The 21,073-nt window shown below is 46.7% G+C and overlaps 1 protein-coding gene across 1 annotated transcript in view; it reads left to right on the top strand.

Annotated features, from left to right (window-relative positions):
* The window catches only part of EIF2AK4 (eukaryotic translation initiation factor 2 alpha kinase 4), a 143,395-nt gene that overhangs the window by 115,860 nt on the left and 6,462 nt on the right, over positions 1–21,073 (top strand). The window contains 8 exon segments of the mRNA XM_068254043.1: positions 164–274; positions 4,166–4,288; positions 6,725–6,811; positions 8,254–8,366; positions 9,368–9,426; positions 14,325–14,422; positions 17,192–17,260; positions 19,370–19,414. Coding sequence (XP_068110144.1) covers positions 164–274; positions 4,166–4,288; positions 6,725–6,811; positions 8,254–8,366; positions 9,368–9,426; positions 14,325–14,422; positions 17,192–17,260; positions 19,370–19,414 — 705 coding nt within the window.

Raw genomic sequence — 21,073 nt, 5'->3', positions numbered from 1 at the left:
GTTGGATGTCCGGCAGAGTGAGGCTAGAGGAGGTCTGATGGCTTCCAACAGCCAAGTCTATTGTTTGTGTGGCTCTTACGATATAGACAGAGGTTTAAAGTGATGCTGAGTTCCTAAAGTTCTGTTCTAGCTTGTACTGTGACAATGTCTGATCTTCCTCTAGATTTCACAATTCCGAGGGCCTCAGGCTGGATCCAGCGCTCTGCCCTGTGCTGTGGGTGTTAGCATTGCTGTAGACAAGATCTCCGCTGCACTCTCTGGTGCTGAAGAAAATGTAAGTCTGATTCTGGCCACTTTTCATGTACTAATTTTCTTTACATCACTTCTTCTCCTGAACTTTGTGTAAGTATTTTGTATTCTATAAATAACTGGAAAATCAAAAAACGGTGAACCGTTAATTTAATTATGTTAAAGAACAGTTCAGCTCTAAACATTACAAAAGACTGTCTTATCCTTAAAGAGGAACATTAACCCAGGATAACACTTAATTCCAAACAAAAGCGGATACCCCCTTTCCCATGAGAAATATTTACCTTTACTCGAATAGATCATCAGAGGGGTCTTTGTGGCTGATATTGGGGTGAAACCCCTCCCACAGTGTGATGTCATAACCATGGTCCTGACAGTTTGCTGTCTGTGAAACTTGTTGCATTGTGGGAAATTACAGCTTTTTCCAACTGCCAAGCAAGCAAAATTTCCCTCTGTACCTACAACTCTCTGAAACAAACATTCCACTGAGATCACCTGGCAGGACTAAAAATGTCACCACCAATGATAAATTTCAGAATGTAAATTGGGAAACGGAAAGATGGCCAACCAATGACTAAATAATCAATAAATGAATATTGTAAAAAAATAAGCAATTACATTTTTTTATTGTCAACACAGTTCCACTTTAAAGGGACACTTAAGTCAAACAAAAAAAATGAGTTTTACTCACCTAGGGCTTCCAATAGCCCCCTGCAGCTGTCCGATGCCCTCGCCGTCTCCCTCCGATCCTCCTGGCCCCGCCGGCAGCCACTTCCTGTTTCGGTGACAGGAGCTGACAGGCGGGGGACGCGAGTGATTCTTCGCGTTCCTGGCCACAATAGCGCCATCTATGCTGCTATAGCATATATCATATACCACATAGCAGCATAGAGGGCGCTAATGTGTCTGGGAACGCGAAGAATCATTCGCGTCCCCAGCCTGTCAGCTCCTGTCATCGAAACAGGAAGTGGCTGCCGGCGGGGCCAGGAGGATCGGAGGGAGACGGCGAGGGCACCGGACAGCTGCAGGGGGCTATTGGAAGCCCCAGGTGAGTAAAACTCATTTTTTTTGTTTGACTTAAGTGTCCCTTTAACACAGGGGAATGTTAAAGAGGCACCATAGTGACTGAAAAGCCACCTGTTTAGTCTGACATTTATGATCACAAAACTTACCGTATATACTCGCAAGCAAGCCGACCCGCATATAAGCCGACCCCCCAACTTTTACATGGAAAACCAGGAAAAATGATTGACCCTCATATAAGCCGGGGGTAGGAAATGCTGTCCGTGTGACCCCCCCCCATTGTGTCCCGGTATAGCTAGTATAGTGCCCAGTGTGGATAGGTGGTGCCCCAGTATAGCTAGTAAAGTGCCCAGTATGGGTAGTGCCCCAGTATAGCCAGTATAGTGCCTAGTATAGCTAGTATACTGCCCAGTATGGGTAGGTAGTGCCCCAGTATAGCTAGTAACGTGCCCCAGTATAGCTAGTATAGTGCCCAGCGTAGGTAGTACCCTGCGTCAGAGGCAGAGCCCTTAACTATTACACCATCCAGTATACTTTACTTACACACACTCACACACGCACACACTCACACACTCACACACTCACACACTCTGTTGAAGGATTTTACTATTTACCTGGAGAAACACAAGAAAGCAGACCTGAAGTGAAACAATCAAAGCTGCCATTTTGTGTTCAATAAAAATGCTAGTTGCCTGGCTGACATGCTGATCTATTGGCTTCAATGGTTTAGGACTAGTCACTGCAACAAGTATGCAGCCAGAGAATGTAGAGGGGAGTAAGAACAGCTGATCTGCACTCTTGTTCTGGGCACTACACAACATGACACATGATAATACTGATGCAGTACAATTTGGTTGCCTTCTGCAAGACACAGTAAAGTGATAAGAGAATACATTTTGTGTGTCACAGTGATTCCTTTCCTAAACTAAGATTGTTTCAGGCAATACTTATCTAAAGTATGCAATAGCAATACGTATCCATGCTTAAAGGGACACTTAAGTCGAACAAAAAAAATGAGTTTTACTCACCTAGGGCTTCCAATAGCCCCCTGCAACTGTCCGGTGCCTTCGCCGTCTCCCTCCGATCCTCCTGGCCCCGCCAGTAGCAACTTCCTGTTTCGGTGACAGGAGCTGACAGGCTGGGGACGCGAGTGATTCTTCGCGTTCCCAGACACATTAGTACCCTCTATGCTGCTATATGGTATATGATATATGCTATAGCAGCATAGATGGCGCTATTGTGGCCAGGAAAGCGAAGAATCACTCGCGTCCCCCGCCTGTCAGCTCCTGTCACCGAAACAGGAAGTGGCTGCCAGCGGGCCAGGAGGTTTGGAGGGAGACGGCGAGGGCACCGGACAGCTGCAGGGGGCTATTGGAAGCCCCAGGTGAGTAAAACTCATTTTTTTTTTATTTGACTTAAGTATCCCTTTAATGGAAAACAGTTGTTTAGTGCATAGGATTTATACTGTTTTGAAGGTTATTGTAATATTTCTTTCATAAAAAAGAACTCATTTAGCCATCTACAATGTGTCACTGTGTTATATACTTACCATATGTATTCGCATATAAGCAGACTTTTTAAGCACAAAAAAAGTGCTGAAAAGTTATCCCTGCGGCTTATACGCGAGTCAGGCGGTAGAATGTAGGGGTAGTGGAGTGTATTGATTATGCAGCACCGATCCAACACTTACCAGCTGCCTTCCCAATGTGTCCATGCCCCTCAGACACCTGCAACAGGCTGGGGGCTGTAGTACCTGGTGGTGCTGCTTGAGGAGTGAGCGGCATGTCAGCAGCGCTAATGCAATGGTGCCCCTCAGAGCCCCACACATGGTGACTGCTGTGGCTGTGTCCACTGGCTTGTGGAGTCGAGCGCGTGTCATCTCTGAAGCAGTGCTCCAGTATACACTGTCTCATATCTGTGACACCATCTAGTGGCGCGATTGCTACACAGGAAGTATACCGGAAAACCGATTCAGCGATGACACACACTCCGCAAGCCAGTGGGCACAGCCATAGCAGTCACCATGAGCGAGAGTCTAAGGGGCACAGTTGAGACAAGAAGCCTCCCGACCATTGCACCAGCGCTGCTGACATGTCTTTCACTCCACAAGCAGCAGCATCAGGTGCCACAGCACTCAACCTGTTGCAGGGGTCTGAGGGGCACGGACACACTGGGAAGGCAGCTTGTAAGCGTTGAATCGGTGTTGCATGATTCATACACTCCACTGCCCCTACATTCCATGATTATTCTGCTCACCATGAGGGGGGAGGGCATCTGGCTATGGGTATGGAAAGGGAGGCTGCCTTAAGCCGGGGGAGACATCTAGCTATAGGGACGGGGCTGTCTTGAACTGGTGGTGGCATTTTGGCTATAGGATGGGGGGCGGGGGGCTGCCTTGAACTGGAGGAGGGCATCTGATTATGGGGTAGGGTCTGCCTTGAACTTGGGGGGGGGGGGGGGGGCATCTGGCTATAGGGAAAGGACTACCTTAAACTGGGGGGACATATGGCTGTAGGGAGGGGGCTGCCTTGAACTGGGGGCACATCTGGCTATCGGGAGGGGGCTGCCTTGAACTGGGGGCACATCTGGCTATTGGGATTGGGGCTGCCTTGAACTGGGGGCACATCTGGCTATTGGGATTGGGGCTGCCTTGAACTGGGGACAAATCTGGCTATTGGGATTGGGGCTGCCTTGAACTGGGGGGCACATCTGGCTATTTTTACTGTGTAGGAGGATGTCTCATACTAGGGGCACATCTGGATATTTATACTGGGGAGGGGGCTTATACATGAGTCATGTTTTCTGTTTTTGAGGGGAAAGTGGGTACCTCTGCTTATACACAGGTCGGCTTATACATGAGTATATACAACATCTCTCTTTCTATTCATTCCAGGTCAGTAGCTGTGACCTGCTTGTTGTGAGTGCTGGCCAGATGTCTATGAGCAGGACTGTTGGAATCATACAGAAGCTGTGGGCTGCAGGCATTACAGCTGAGATCATGTATGACTGGACTGAGGTAAGTATGAAGGAGCGCTATGTTACAGCAATCCCTCGGTGATCCCCAAAAATCATATTAACCAGGATCTCTTATCAGTAGCCAGTAATGCCTAGGGCATTGAATACTTCTTAAGGTGCGATTTTAGCAAACGATTGACCTTAGAGCAGGGGCTGGGCCGCATAAGGGATTTCACAAAAAAAGTCCTAAAATGTCATTATTAACAGTTTTAATTATTTCTTCTGAACATGAAGTGTCCTACCTTATAGTTCGCTTCAGTGCTCCCATTACAAGTAATCCGCCGTGTCCCCGCCACAAAACAAGGCCTGCAGAGCCCCCAAATCGCCCAGGGGGCAATCCGCCGGCATTTACTGGAAGGGGCAGAGCTTTCAGCTTCAGCTCTGCCCCTCCTGACGTCAATCACGGCGGATAGCCGCCTCTGCCCGCCCCTCTCTCTCTTCCTTCACAGAGATGGGCAGGGAGAGGTGGCGATCCGTACGGCGTTTGAGGTCAGGAGGGGCAGAGCTATAGCTGGAAGCTCTGCCCCTCAGCGCAGTCGTGGATGTTTTGCCCGGGGGATTTGGGAGCTCTGCAGCCCTCGTTTAGCTTTGGGGATGCAGCGGATTACTTGGGAGCACTGAAACGAACTATAAGGTAAAATAGTTCGCTTCCGTGTCTCTTTTGCTTTTGCCGTCGCGGGCCACAAAATATTGTACCAAGGGCCGCAAATGGATCGCGGGCCGCGAGTTTAAGACCCCGGCCTTAGATAGTGCTAGTGTTAATCAGGGCTGTGGAGTCGGATCAATTTTTGGGTACCTGAAGTCTGAGGTTTCATAAACTGAGGAGTCGGTGTTTGATGATTTTTGTACTGACTCCATAGCCCTGGTGTTGATGGTACCAATTGACAACAAATTATTTTATCAATAGTTTTGTCGATTTGTTGTCCGAAACACAATTGTCGGATTGAAAGGTCAATTGTTTGCTAAAATTACATTGTTAAAGGACAACAGTAACAACCAGTGTATCTGTATAAATAAACCTAAATGGGATTGTCCTGGAATCCCATATTTTTACTTTGGTTCTAAAGCAATCCCGGTGAGTAGAAAATAAGTTAGATACTTACCAAAGTTAGGACGGTCCAGAGGCTTTCCAGATGATCCTTGAGCCCACCACTGCCTGCAGGAATCTCTTGTTCATGGCCGCACTTCCGTCTGTGCACAAGCGCATCCAATACTGTGCATGGTCCGAGCATGCCCAGTAGAAAGAAGCTGCTCATGCATATAGGATGAAGCCATACACAAGCAGCTTTGTTCTACTGGGCATGCACAGGCCTTACCACGTCCACAGTACAGATGCACTCCTACAAGGACAGCAGTGCAGCCATGACCGCATATTCCACAGTCCCTTGTTGCACATGTTCAGAGCGACTCAGTGCTGGAACTGGGGCTGTAGGAGGATCAGGGAAGTCCTATAAGGACTATCCAACTACTGGAGTAAGTGCCTAATTTTTATGCAAAAATTTGCTTTAGGTATCCTTTAAACGGTAAAAATGGGGTTAAAGGATTGCATTGTCTGACAAGCATCTCCTGTTGCTCTACATTTTAATCAGCTCCTATACAGAGTAATAATGTACTTTTTTTCCTCCTCCTGCTGTCAGAGGTGTTTGTCACAGCTATACACAGGTCTTATGACCTTTAATCAGTTATCAGGGAGAATTACACTGCATTTGTCTCCAGACAGACTGGGAAAAGAAAGTTACATGCTCACCATTGGAATGGGAAGGCTCTGGATCCTATAGTGCCTTCCTGGTCCACACATGGTGTCCTCATTCCAGCACTGTTCAAACGTGCCGCCTCTGGGAGCTCTGGGAAAGCTTTGGAAGCACTAGTGTCCCCAAATGCTTCCGAAGAGTCCTTACTGCACATGGATGAGCGGCAGAGCTGGAACAAGGACACACAGAGAGGACCAGGTAGGCTCTATAGGATCCAGAGCCTTCCTTCTCCATAGGTAAGTATATAACTTAGTCTTTTTTAATTGCTTCACATTTACTTTAAAGCGGACCTGAACACTTGCATAGAACATAATGAAAAGTTTTAACAATTCCACATATAAATGGTGTAAAAATCAACTGCAGTAAGCTGTGTTTGTTTATTTAGCAGCACCAGAGTGTAATTATCTGTAGGAGTGCCTTAGTAGCAGGTGTGATTCACAGCACTGAGTTTCTCTTCATGTACAGGAAAAGACAGCTGCTTTAACTCTGTGCTCCCTGAAAGTTATTCCAGTTAAATCTTCGGTTTTTTTTGTTAAGATTTCTGTAAATTGTAATTTGGACTGAGCTTAATCTTTTAAAGCAAAGAGGAAGTTCTGAGTTTAGATCAACTTTAAGCACCCTCATAAGGCGATTACCATTACTTTATAAATGACACTGTTAATCGGTCGTTATGTTTGCTGTTTAAGTCACAGGATGAGTTGCAGGAGTTCTGCAGGGTGTCTGGGATTACTCATGCTGCTATCGTGTCAGATAAAGAAGGAAATTACATCAAGGTAAGTCTCAGCGACATGTGAAAACTTTCACAGCATAACATGTGATAAGAGTCCTCCTTTTACCTGGAGGGAAAAAGAAGAACACAGTTCCTCAGGCCTGTTTTTATACAAAGGCAAACCAGGCAGATTACTAGGGTGACACCTGTTGGAGGGGTACTGCAGAGCTGTTCTTAATGCACTGTGCTTTATAGAATTCCTATACTTCACTGTTCCTTCCATTAAGAAAATGAAGAATGGTAATTTTAAGTGCAATTTGAGGAGTTGGCTAAGGTTGCCTTTGCTATAATGATGTCACCAAGGATTAGAATAGGCAAGTTGTGGGAAAGAATTTCGGTGGCTAAGTTATTAAGAAATTGGGAAACTTCACTAGGTTTCTTACAGACTGCAGCAACTTTGAAAGGAAGGGGGTGAAAACTAGGAACTAGCATGTAGCTCCAATGGAGGGAACATGTAAGAGGGAAGAGCAGGGAAAACCGAATTGATATAGTAAAGGGAGGAAAATACGCTTAAAATTGCAGTGGCCAAATTTCAGCGCAGGGTGAAGCTGAAAGATGGCTCACCCTGCGCCTGCTAAAAGTCCGAGGTGGCGGTGGGGAACTTGTCATTCGGGGCACCGGCTTTTGTCGGTGGATGAATTACCTCGTTTTTTTCTAATCTGAGCTCTGGCAATTCGCAGTGCCCAAAACAGGCCTATGTCGGCGCCCAAACATCGGCACAGCTCTGCGCTGAAAGTAGCTGTCTCGAGGGGAGGAGGCCCACACCACCACCTGTCTTACTGCCAGATCTGGAGATGTGTGTAAAGTGCAGGCTTTCGTAAGAGAGAGCAGCCGCAGAAGTTTAGTCAGTGGGCGAAATGCAGGTTAGTAATGTAAAACTAACCTTCGAGGTTTGCTACATCCTGTAGTCGGTACTTGGGAGGGGAAAGCCTCTGTATCCTGTAGAGACTTCCCCCGTCGTCCTCTGCCAGTCCAGCAAACGCAGCCGCACTGCTCCTGGACACAGACCTGCTTGAGATCTAGCGGCGCAAACTGAGCCTGAGCAGGCCCATGCTGCTGCGCAGTTGTCGTGCATGCTCGAGTTATTGACAAGCGTCAACTAGCCATTTTGGGGGAGGGGTCTTAGCGCTGGAAAGGGTCAGTGGAGGACGACGGGGGAAGCCTCTTGAAGATCCAGAGGGTTCCCCCTTCCAAGGTGAGTACCCCATAGGGGGCACTTTTTCCCCTACAGGTACATTTAGAAGTGACAGGTAAGGTGGTGATTAAATGACTTGCATTGCTTTTGGATGTTAATGACAGTCTAATGCAGAGTTACCATGAAAAAAACGATTCTGTAAAATAAAAAAATGTTGAATCTGGATGTAGAGAGATCACTTCTAGAGGATGCAGCTGTTGTTCTGGATAGAGTACATTATCAATACATTGTCTTTGTATTTATTCCAACAGCTGAAATCCTTTGAGAAGGAAAGGCAAGGCGAGAAAAGGATTCCGGAGTCAGATCTGGTAGATCACCTGCTGCAAAAGCTGCGATTCAAAGTGCTGGATGAAAGGAACAACAGGTGAGGTTCACTTATAAATGCACACAGATTAATACAGTAAGGGAACAGCACCGGGGGTTTCGTCGCTCCTCTCGAAATAGCTCGCCGTTACCACAGCGCACCCGATCAACCACGACAACCCAACATCTTGCAGCAAATCCGACCATTACATGCAACTAATTTCGGGCTGAAATTGGTCGCATTGTCGATCGGGCATGCACTTGACTGCACCAATTTTTATCCGATTATGAATACAGTAATCGAATCGGATGGTCGATCTGCCGCCAAATCGTCTGATGTATGGCTACCTTAAGGGCTCTTTTACACTACATGTGATGCGATTTCGATGCGATTATAAAAAAATCCTTTTTTTTTTCCTGTGTTTATCTTCATGTTGCTAGCATCCATTGAAAATTGGAATCGTGATTTGCAATGTAAGCCTTATGTAAAAGGAGCCAATGTAAAAGGAGCCCCCCCCCCCCTGCTGGGGGGGGGGTCTGATCGCCGCCGGCGCTGCTGTGCCTAGCGGGGGGGCCCTCAAAGCCCCCCTCCGCAGCGCTATTCCTCCCTCTGCCTCCTTCCCTCCCTCCCCTCTTCATTGTGGGCTGCGCAGGATGGAAATCCGTCCTGCGCCGCCTCAGATAGGCTTCAGCCTATCAGATGCCGGCGATCCCCGGCCAATCCGAGGCCAGGGATCGCGGATCTCCTCTACGGCGCTGCTGAGCAGCAGCGCCGTATGTATTTAAACAGCGGGGAACATCTTCCCCGCGTGTTTACATTTACCCTGCGAGCCGCGATCGGAGGCTCACAGGGTGTTCACGGAGACACCCTCCGTGAACCGACATGGAACGGCCGCTCGTACCATGGAAGCCACTTCAGGATTCAGGGGCGTACTTATGCGTACGCAGAATCCTGAAGTGGTTAAATGTATTGTTAGCTAAAAAAAAATCAATTGACTTTTTTCTGAACAATTTATTCCATATGTGAGCGCGTTATTTAGTGACTTGAGTCTTGTGTTACAGAGAGACGATGGATACTCTGGCTGGCCAGAATGTCAAAGGTTCCTTCTCCAGCTCACAGAGTGAGTACAGATTTGCTGTATAACCTCCATACCCCAGTACAATGCTTAGCACTATAGGGCTTTTTCTTCCTAACAATGTGCCCTGTAAGTATGATCAGATATTGCATTATCTTGCTGGCTGTTATATGCTATAGAATCAACAGCTCTCTGTTCAGAACAATGCAGCATTCACTGGATTTGAGATCTCACGATATCACTTGGTAGTTTTTCTAATTTGTATATTGTCTTATTGTTCTTACAGGAACACTATGGCAAAAAGCTGTAAAATTTTAATTATCTATACATAGATCTGAGAAGTACATTTGTCTGAGAGTAAATGCACTATAATTTTACTTCCTATGTGGCTGTCACTCACAGTAGGTATTCTAATCTAATCTGCCAAATCTGAACCTCTTAATGGTGGCTATACAGTACCTGATTTTGGTGACCAAGAGACAGATATCTATCTGATCAGAGAGAGATCTGTTGGCTGCCTTAAACCTCAGGCCAATTTCCAATTGATATCAGCATAAAATATTTTGGGATCGACCTTATGACGCCACCCCGCTGGCCCCCTAATGTTAGATAGTTGACTATGACCTGGTAACAAACATGGTGGGAGTGTAGGCAGCATCCTTTCTCAAAACTGTTCATTCAGCCCCCTCCCTGTTGCCCCTTCTTTCTGCTTCTCATCCTTTGAAGCCCACTCATTTTGTGTCTACTCCCCCTTTCACCTCCAAATCGCCATCATTTATCGCCCCCATTTATCGCCCCCCTGGTCCAACCAGTCTTTTCCTTGACCACTTCTCAGCATGGCTTCCTCTCTTCCTGTCCACTAACATTTTGGTGGTGGCTGGATGGTGTAATGGCCTCTGACACAGGAGACCTGGGTTCGAATCCCGGCTCTGCCTGTTCAGTAAGCCTGCACCTATTTCAGTAGGAGACCTTTGGCAAGTCTCCCTAACACTGCTACTGCCTATAGAGCGCGTCCTAGTGGCTGCTGCTCTGGTGCTTTGAGTCCGCCAGGAGAAAAGCGCGATATAAATGTTATTTGTCTTGTCTTGTAACATTTTCTCAGTCATCATAGGGGACTTCAACATCCCCATCGACACTAAATCATCCTGCGCCTCCAAGTCCCTGTCACTTACCACCTCCCTTGATTTCACACTTTGACCCACCACTGCAACCCATACTGACGGCCACACACTGGGCCTAATCTTCACTAGTTGCTGTTCACTATCCAAACTCATCAACTCTTCCCTCCCACTATCTGATCATAACTTACTCAAATTCAACATCCTTCCATCCAGTCCCTACACATTCCCACGACACACTTCTGTACACAAGTTCCGCAACATTCGCAATCTCAACCCCCAATCACTATCAACTTCTCTGCATCCTCTACTTTATCCTCTTTTACTGATCCCGAACTAGCAGCAGATCATTATAACATCACCTTAACTTCAGCCAATGACTCTGTGGCTCCCTCCCCCACGATCTACCGACACCGGGCCCTTCGACAACCCTGGCTTAACGAGGAGATCAAACTACTGAAACGCCACTCCCGGATAGCTGAACAGTGCTGGCGTAAAATTAACTTGCCTGAGCATTTTCACAGTTACAAAGAGGCTGTGCACACATTTCAGACAGGCTCTTACAGCAGCCAAACATTCATTCTTCTTCTCACTAATCTCCTCACACTCCCAAAACTCTAAACTACTCTTTGCTACATTCAACTTCCTCCTCCGACCCGCACCTCCACCTCCCACTCCCTGCATCTCAGCCGAGGACTTTGTCTCCTTCTTTAGTAATAAAATCACCAACATCCGAAAAAACTTTAACCAGCAGCCTCCTCTTTCCACACATACCCCAAACCTTACATCCTCCCTGACAACCTTCTCACCACTAACCGAACTCACTGCCTCCACTCTCATCTCTAAATCACGTCCCACTACATGCCCTCTTGACCCCATGCCCACTCACCTTATTACTCACTTATCCTCTACCATCTCACCTGCCTTAACCTCCCTCTTCAACCTTTCTCTCAGCAGAGGCATCGTTCCATCCTACTTCAAACAAGCCCTTATTACGCCTATACTCAAAAAACCTTCTGTTGACCCCTCTTCCCTCCCCAACTACCAACCTATTTCTCTCCTCCCCTTCTCTTCAAAACTACTTCAGCGCCATGTCTATACTGACTTAGTCACCTCACTGCTAATTCTCTGTTTGATGACCTCCAATCTGGATTCCGCCTCAGCCACTCAACTGACACTGCCCTACTTAAAGTAACAAAACGACCCGGTGACTGCTAAATCTAAAGGCCTCTACTCTATTCTTATCCTTCTAGACCTCTCTTCTGCTTTTGACACAGTGGACCACCCCCTACTTCTCCAAATCCTTACTCTCTCCTGGCTTTCCTCCTACCTCTCAGATAGGACCTTCAGAGTTGCCTACTCCGGCACCACCTCCTCTCCACGTCCCCTCACTGTTGGAGTTCCCCAAGGATCAGTCCTCGGACCACTCCTTTTCTCTATCTACACATATGGACCCATATGCAATTTACTTTTTCACCTGGGTTATCTCCTAGGAGATAATTTGCATTTTCTCTTAAAACTAACTTTTCAACATTTTACAATTGAAAAAGTACCCAAAAGTTTATTTTGCGTATTTTCTTGCTTGCTGCTGGCTTAAAGGGAATTTTATGTCAAGTTGTGAAAATATCACTTAGGAGAAAACTCAGGAGAAAAAGTGAATTGCATATGGGCCATGGTCTTGGTCAACTCATCAGCTGCTTTGGTTTCCAATATAACCTATACGCTGACGATACCCAGATCGACATTTCAGCACCTGACTTGGACACCAGTGCTAACAATATCCATCTGTCTTCTTCCCTGATCACCTCTTCCCACTCCCGCTTGCAAGACGTCTCTCGATCCTCTCCCCTCCTCTGGAACACTCTCCCTCAACACATCCGCCACTCACCCACACTTACTATTTTTAGGCACAATCTGAAAACTCACCTCTTCAGGCAAGCATACTGTCCTACCTAGGACACCGCCCACTGACCACCATTTCTACCACCCCACACACAGCTTCCCTTTACCTACTGTCCTATACCTTAAATGTTTAGACTGTAAGGCCTTTTGGCCAGGGCTCTCTTCCCCTTTTGTCTCACAATGCTGTGTAATGGGTGTACATACCTCCCACCTTTTGTAAAAACATGTAGTTAATTTGTTCACTGTATTAGCTGTTATGCCCTCTTGTCTTGTATCAAGTGTTGTATCGTATACTCTGTATTGTTATACCTTGTATGCTATTGTACAGCACCACGGAAGATGCTGGCGCTATAGAAATCAAAACTAATAATAATAAAATAATATATTGCACGTGGGGCGCATATGTGATGTCACACACGTGCCCCACGTGTAATACACCAGCGACCATGTGGGGTGACCATGAGGAAGAAGAGTGCGGACACAGCAGGGGATACTCGGAGGACAGGGAGACACTAGTAAAGTAATGAACTGGCACCTGGGGGGAGTACGTATGAAATCGCCGCTGGGAGACTTGGGTGCAGGATACAGCCGATATACGGCTCACCCTGCTCCTGCACAAGTCCTGGGGGTGTAAATAACTATTCCCCATACAGGTTGATGTAGATGGTAGGGAATTATGTAATTCAGCTTCCAGCTATTTCTGGTGGCCAAATTACAGTTTTTTAAAAGTAACTTCTGCTCCATTTTCTGACGGCGCCGAAGTTACTCGATGTGCGCTGCTATAGCCGTAATCCCTATTACGGTCTATGGTGGCGCCGGATGCGCCTAAATCTCCTGCACTGGATAGAAGGCTTTCACCTGGGGGTCCATCTAACATTTGTGGCCAGAGGTTTCGGTCGCGTTTGTCATTCCCGATAATCACACGCCATTACCGCCTCACACCCAATGTTGGCTTGAGATTTTCCAGCATGTCTGATTACTACATGCGAATAGTTGATCAGGCATGCTCTTGGGGGCACCAATTATTATGTGATTCGATAATAATTATGGAATCGGAAGGTCGAACGGCTGCCAAGTCATGAGATATATGGCCACCTATACTGACAGGGTTTTGGACTAGTGCTTCTACTGATGGGGAATTGTTAGGCTTTCTTGCATTCTAAAAAGCACTTCTTCAATAGAAGTAGCTCAGTCCAGATGCCAGAACAGTGTGCACACGAGTAGGCACGCTGGATGGCTTCTTTGTACGTGTCCTTTCCAGGTAGTGGTTTTTTAAATAATTAAAATAAATGTTGAGAATCCCCCATAAGGAGATGGACTGTTGCAGTTAGTAAGAGGTGCTGCACTATCATAATACATGCTGTAAGTCTGTGCTGTCCAACTTTGTGTACATGGATGGCCAAACTTCCCCGGAGTCTTGGTCTGGAGCAGCAACATCCTGGCTTTGGGGGTGGGGTGGGGGAGCTAAGTTTGGGGACATTATTACTGTGAGAATGGTGGCCTTTTAAATTTTCCCATTAGGTGAAATCTGGCTGTTTGTGGTCCTGGGGGGAGAGTTGCATGAGACCTCCAGAACATATCTTTCCAGGTAGTAAGCGGTCTGTATACCAAGTTTCGTTGAAATGGGTCAAGGCATTTTCAAGTGATTGACATATTCACATTTTCCCCAGTCCATGTTTGCTTTACAATCTGTCCTGGCAGGAGCGTCTCAAGTTTCCATTCATGTATTTTGAGCCCCCATGTAGTTAGTTTTCCATGCTGTCTGTGTCCTCTGAAGCATCACAATCATACGGTTTTATATTTATGCTCTTGCTGTGTGTTCTATAGCAGGATCTTGCGTTGGAGGCTTCTGATGCTCTGACAGCTCACAGGGGACATCTCTGCTCTGTGTGATTTCAGGCTGTGTTGTGTTTGCTTTGACAGGTCAGTTTGAGCAGCACAGCAGTGCCATAGCACCGAATGTCAGCGTCATCTCTCCTGAACGGCTGTCTGCCAGCGCACGGCGACGTTACGAGATGCAGGTAATTGGAGCTCTGTCCAAGGAAAAATCATTTTCTGTTCCAGTTTTAAAGAGAACCCGAGGTGTGTTTAAAGAATGTTATCTGCATACAGAGGCTGGATCTGCCTATACAGCCCAGCCTCTGTTGCTATCCCAAACCCCACTAAGGTCCCCCTGCACTCTGCAATCCCTCATAAATCACAGCCATGCTCTGAGGCTGTGTTTACATCTGTAGTGTCAGTCTCAGCTGCTCCCCCGCCTCCTGCATAGCTCCGGTCCCTGCCCCAGTCCCTTCCCTCCAATCAGCAGGGAGGGAAGGGATGCAGGCGGGGACTGGAGTTCTGCAGGAGGCAGGGAGAGCAGCAGACTGACACTATAGAGATAAACACAGCCAGCTCTGACAAGCTGTTTGTCAGCAGCATGGCTGTGATTTATAAGGGATTGCAGAGTGCAGGGGGACCTTAGTGGGGTTTTGGATAGCAACAGAGGCTGGGCTGTATAGGCAGATCCAGCCTCTGTATGCAGATAATATTCTTCAAACCCACCTCGGGTTCTCTTTAAATCTTTTACAGTATTGTGAGAATGTTTCATCTGATCTCTATACATGCTCTAAGCATCTCTTCTACATAGAAATTAAGGCAGGCTTTATAAAAGCTGTGTCCTTGGCAAGAGAGATGGAATGAGCTATAGAACCTCATCTCACCTTCAGGATTAGGTTATAGTAGCTAGTTTTGATGGTTTGGTTTCCAGGATTATTGTACGGGATGCAGAATGCAGGCATGACCATTATTTGGTAACTTAAAGCGGAATATAACCCTGTGTTTCAACTTTGCTCTAAAACATTATTTACAGCATATTATATGCAGCCAGCATTTTTTTTTACTAGACCAGCATTGGAAGGGTTACACACGGAGCTTTAAAGTTCCCTGGAGAGAAATGCAGACGCATCCGAAGTTTAGATAGATACATTTAAGTAAACACAATGTAACAAGTGGTGAATGTTACACACTCTCTGGCTGTCCTCCAGCTCCTGCACAGTCAGTGTGAGTCACATTCCTCACTTGTTACATTGTGTTTACTTAAAGGAATACTATCAATACCCAAGTGTTCTAAAACTACAATGTACAAATAATGTCTAAGTAGCTGTGTAAACCTTTTCCTACTTTTCATGTTTAATATCAGAGGCAAAAGCTGTAATTTATTGAGGGTAGGACTTAGCTATATTGGGACAAATCAATTGCAGAAGGGGTGTCTGCTTCAATGCACAGCCAGAGTTGCATATCAGACTACAGAAAGCAAATATCAAACATATCAAACTCTGAAAGCAAAAACAGTATGAAAAGTTGTGACAGTTAGTTACATTTTCTCTGCTCTCTTCGGACACTTCAGTCAGAAACACAGGACACAGAAGCTGCAGCTTTCTCTCTGTCACACACCGAGCTACACATAGAGTTAACTGATCAAGTGTGAGGGGATTTTCCCCTCTCCTCATGGCTCAGTCTGCCATCAGTTTTGGCTTCAGTAAACTTTGAAAGTATTTTGCTAACAGTAAACAAAGAAGTTGCTACTAAAATGTATACACCAGTACTTAGCAGCACTTTCCAAACAATTCCTGTGTCAACTGAAAAAAATATGTGAATCGATAGCATTCCTTTAAATGTATCTATCTAAACTTCGGATGCGTCTGCATTTCTCTCCACGGAACTTTAAATCTCTGTGTGTAACCCCTCCAATGCTGGTCTAGTAATAAAAAAAAATGCTGGTTGCATATAATATGCTGTAAATGATGTTTTAGAGCAAAGTTGAAATGCAGGGTTATATTCCGCTTTAAGAAGAAAACATTTTCCTTTTTATGCATTACACAATTACATGGACCGTGCATGCATTATTTTTTTCCAGTCAACTACGATCACTCTGATTGAATCTGCCTGGAATCTATAGCACAGCTTGGCATCATTATAATCTTGACAGTGGTGAGTGATCGCATCGTTCCCCTCCTTACCCTGCCCACTGGAAGCCTCTCCATTATTCACCCCACTGTCGCCTCTGAGTCAAGTTGCGTCTGTAAACCAGAACTTTCACCCTAGCAATGGGGTCCCGATCCCTATGGAGAAGTTATTGTGCCTGTATATGTACCTTTACCATGAGCAGTGCTATTTATAAGGCAGGTGAGGTGGGTCGCTGCTTGGAGAGATGCGGGGCCTAGCAGAGAGCACAGCAGAGTGAGATGTAAGTTACTCAACATCCCGGCCAGGAAGGACACACGCGATCTGTCTTCCTCTTCGGGCTTACTGGTTACCATGGCTGCAGGACATCATCACGCGATGCCGTCAACGGCCGTTCAGGTGATGACGGACGCTGCTGCAGCTATTGGAAACCAGAAGAAGATGACAGATCCCATGTGTCTTGCCCAGTCCTGGATGGCGAGTCTCATACCTCACGCTCCACTATTTGCATGGTGAAGGGGGGTGGGGTGCCTCTGCCAACTTATAATTAAGGCGGGAGCTATGTCTGGCTACCTATACAGGGGGAAGTGGGGGTTGCATCTGCATACTCATACTGGGCGGGGGGCTACCCATTATCTAGTAGTAGGAGTCATGTTAAACTATAGATATGGAAATGTACTCCTCACCCCACTTGTGATTTTTCTGCGTAGCAGCTCAGTGTGCAGCCAGGAGGAAGCGCTGCTCTCTGGTCTCAATAGCTGCTCTGCAGACGAGAGGGTCACTACTGATATAAACAGCTTGCAGATTGTGAAAATAATAAGCTTTCTTTTAATGTAATATTACAGGTACTTTCAAAACTTCAACCAACCCTAACAACTTTCCAGCAAAGGAATACTGAGATAGAAGTTCTGGCGGTGAGTCCTGTTTTGGAATTGCTCAGTGGTGTTAGGGGACAGTTTCCAGGGCATAATAATACACATCTTCTCCCCCACCACTCACACAGTACATAGCCAACATTCAGAAATAATGCATGCCCACATACCTTTAGCAGATCTCAGAATGCTGCTGAGTGGCCTGAGTGCTTGTTTAGATCAGCACACTGTCCTTAATTACCTGCCACAGCCTTATGAGCAGCAAGGCCGGATTTGTATGTTCTTCTCCCCTAGGCCAAGTATGCAGGGGCTCTCCTTTTATGTGCAGTAACGCCGCTCCCATTTCATGTTTAGCCCCCTCTTCCATGTGTAACATCCATGTACTGCAGACCCTCTCTTTCATGTACAACTCCCTTGGCATCAGCTTCCTTTTTCATGTGTTGCTTCCCATTTGCAGCCTTCTCTTTTATATGTAGCGACCCCGATTTCACACCAAGGCCCGGGCCTCTGTGGCCTTTCCAGAAATCTGGCCCTGATGATCAGCTGTTTTATTCTACCAGTTTGAGCCTTCCAGGGTAGTTGAGGGCTTGAGGCTAATCCTTCTGCTCATGGTGTATATTTGAACAGCAGGTTGTCCAGATAAAGCCTGAGGAGACTAATTTTCTGACCTGCATTTTCAGCAGTTATACAAGCCGTAGTTTGGAGTTAGAGACTGAATCAACGTGATTAGATATCTGCTGAATACTAAGGGCCTTATGTCATTTCACATCTTCAAAGGCAGAGGAAAAACGCTATTGTATTTCCTCTACAATCTCATTAAAAAAATCACATAACAAACGCAATGTCCCCTTCACTTTACTGAATGGGCCAGAACCACAATTGCTCAAACAATGCAGCAGACTTGTGATTTCATTGGAAACAGAGCAGCGAGATTCCCAGCAAACTCTGATCACAGTGACAAACACATCGGGCCTTATCAAAAGGTGCACGGTGGTTAGTTGATTGACATTTCCTGTATCTAAGTTCACTTGGGAAATTAAGGATGCACCTTAATGCCAGGCATGTGAAAGAGAATCTGTACTCTAAAATTCTTACAATAAAAAGCATGCCATTCTATTATGTTCTCCTGGGCCCCTCTGTGCTGCCACTCCCTGCTGTGATCCTGGCTTGTAATTGCCAGTTTTAGGCAGTGTTTACAAACAAGACATAGCCTGTTAACAGCATGTGATAGGCAGAGAGGAGCTCAGTCTGTGACTCACACAGAGCCTACAGGGGGCGTGGAGAGGGTGTGTATAGCTTCTATCCTATCACAAGCAGTGCAGCACATTCCAACCCGAGTCCGACAAAGCCGTCAGGGGAAAGAAGATTAGATGATATAACAGATAATACAGCCACTGTGCAACTAGTAAAGGCTGCAGTAAGACAGACAACATTAGAATAGGTATAGGACAGGCATGGGCAAACTTGGCCCTCCAGCTGTTAAGGAACTACAAATCCCACAATGCATTGCAGGAGTCTTACAGCCACAGGCATGACTCATAAAGGCAAATGCATTGTGGGACTTGTAGTTCCTTAACAGCTGGAGGGCCAAGTTTGCCCATGCCTGGTATAGGAACTTATAGGATAGAAGAAATAAGGCTGAAAACAAACACTTCTTTACCTTTGATTAACAATTTTTATTGGTGAAAATGGTCCATGGATCCTGTTCACCGGTAAGCTGTATACGTCATTGCCTGAGAAGGATTTTTGAGATTGCTCCTGATTTTCCTCTCTTCCTGTTGATGTTGGTCTTGTGGGTTTCAAAATTGGAAGGTAAAAAAAATGTGGGGAGAAAAGGTTATTCTCCTTTTCTGCTTTCACCTTCCCCTCTCCAGACCCCTTGAACCCGCAACAGTTCTCAACGAATCCTGCCCATTCTGGTACTCTGCTTAGTAGTATGGTCTGGGGCTGGCTTTGATTGGCAGGGCTGCTACCTGATTATCGCTTGTTTACTGAAATGGTCCATTAGTTAGCAGGACAGGGCAGGTAATATAATGTCACACCTGGTGACAGTAGTTCATTAGGAACTGCCACATTATTGCATATAATTAGTTTACTTATCTTCCACATGGAATTCATGTTTTGATATTAACTGATCTTATCATATTTTAGGTAGATTTACCAAAGGAAACTATACAGAGTTTATTATCGCTGGAGGTGAGTAATGCTAAGAAACCTATTCTTTTGCCAAAACACTATCTACACAACAGGGTGAGATACACCATTTATAATGCTTCTCTGAAGGAAAAACCACTGTTAATTGAATATGTGTTTCTACCAGGCGTGGCAAGTATAATATAATGAGATAGATGAAGTTGAAGAGAATCCTGGGTGTCTTGACTAGACACTAAATACAGCTTTTCTCCTGGCGAACTCAAAAGCACCAGAGCGGCATCAGGGCCGAGCCTGGGCGGGTGCAAGGCACCCAGGCGCCGCCCGGCCCCGCTCTCCCCCTGTGGCCGCCGCCGCTTTCCCCCTGTGGCCGAAGCTTCAAGCTCCCTCCCTCTAGCCGCCGGCGCCGCACCTCGGTCAGGCGGGCACTAGGACCTAGCACTGATATGCGGAAGTGACATCACTTTTGCATATAGAGCGGGTGCGGCCGGCGCCTTTTTCCTGGTCGGGTCGCCCGCTGATTGAGGTCTGACTGAAGCTGCTGCAAGGTGAGGGGGGAGCGGAGGAGGGAGCGGCGGCGGGGCGTGCTCCTGTCACTCACTACCTATCCTGGGCACAGATACCCCCTGGCTACATATCCTGGTCGCATATACCCCGTGGCTACCTATCCTGGGCGCATATACCCCGTGGCTACCTATCCTGGGCACAGATGCCACCTGGCTACCTATCCTGGTCGCATGTACCCCCTGGCTACCTATCCTGGGCGCATATACCCCCTGGCTACCTATCCTGGGCACAGATACCACCTGGCTACCTATCCTGGTCGCATATACCCCCTGGCTACCTATCCTGGTCGCCTATACCCCCTGGCTACCTATCCTGGTCGCCTATACCCCCTGGCTACCTATCCTGGGCGCCTATACCCCCTGGCTACCAATCCTGGTCGCATATACCCCCTGGCTACCAATCCTGGTCGCATATACCCCCTGGCTACCTATCTTGGGCGCATATACCCCCTGGCTACCTATCTTGGGCGCATATACCCCCTGGCTACCTATCTTGGGCGCATATACCCCCTGGCTACCTATCTTGGGCGCATATACCCCCTGGCTACCTATCTTGGGCGCATATACCCCCTGGCTACCTATCCTGGGCGCATATACCCCCTGGCTACCTATCCTGGGCGCATATACCCCCTGGCTACTTATCCTGGGCTCATATACCCCCTGGCTACCTATCCTGGGTGCATATATCCCTGGCTATATATTCTGGGGACACTGTCTGTTTGTCATTATGTGCATTTGCTGGTGAAAAGCGGTCTTATTATGTGCATTTGCTGGTGAAAAGCGGTCTTATTATGTGCATTTGCTGGTGAAAAGCGGTCTTATTATGTGCATTTGCTGGTGAAAAGCGGTCTCTTGTTATGTGCATTTGCTGGTAAAAAGCGGTCTCTTGTTATGTGCATTTACATGGGGAAAAGCTGTCTCTTGTTATGTGCATTTACATGGGGAAAAGCTGTCTCTTATGTGCATTTAGTGGGGAAATTTTGTCAGTAAAAATCTTTTGTCAGTAAATTTTTAGGTATTTGTCAGTAAAAAAATAACGTGAAAGGTTGGCAACACTGGCAGGCTGCGCGGCGCAACGGGAAAGATACAGGCAGCCCACCTCGGGCTTGGCGGGGGGAGGAGCCGACGACAGCGAGCG

The sequence above is a fragment of the Hyperolius riggenbachi genome, chromosome 9 (genome assembly GCF_040937935.1).
Source record: "Hyperolius riggenbachi isolate aHypRig1 chromosome 9, aHypRig1.pri, whole genome shotgun sequence".
In the NCBI taxonomy this organism is placed as follows: Eukaryota; Metazoa; Chordata; class Amphibia; order Anura; family Hyperoliidae; genus Hyperolius; species Hyperolius riggenbachi.
This window is presented reverse-complemented; position numbering and strand designations above follow the sequence as displayed.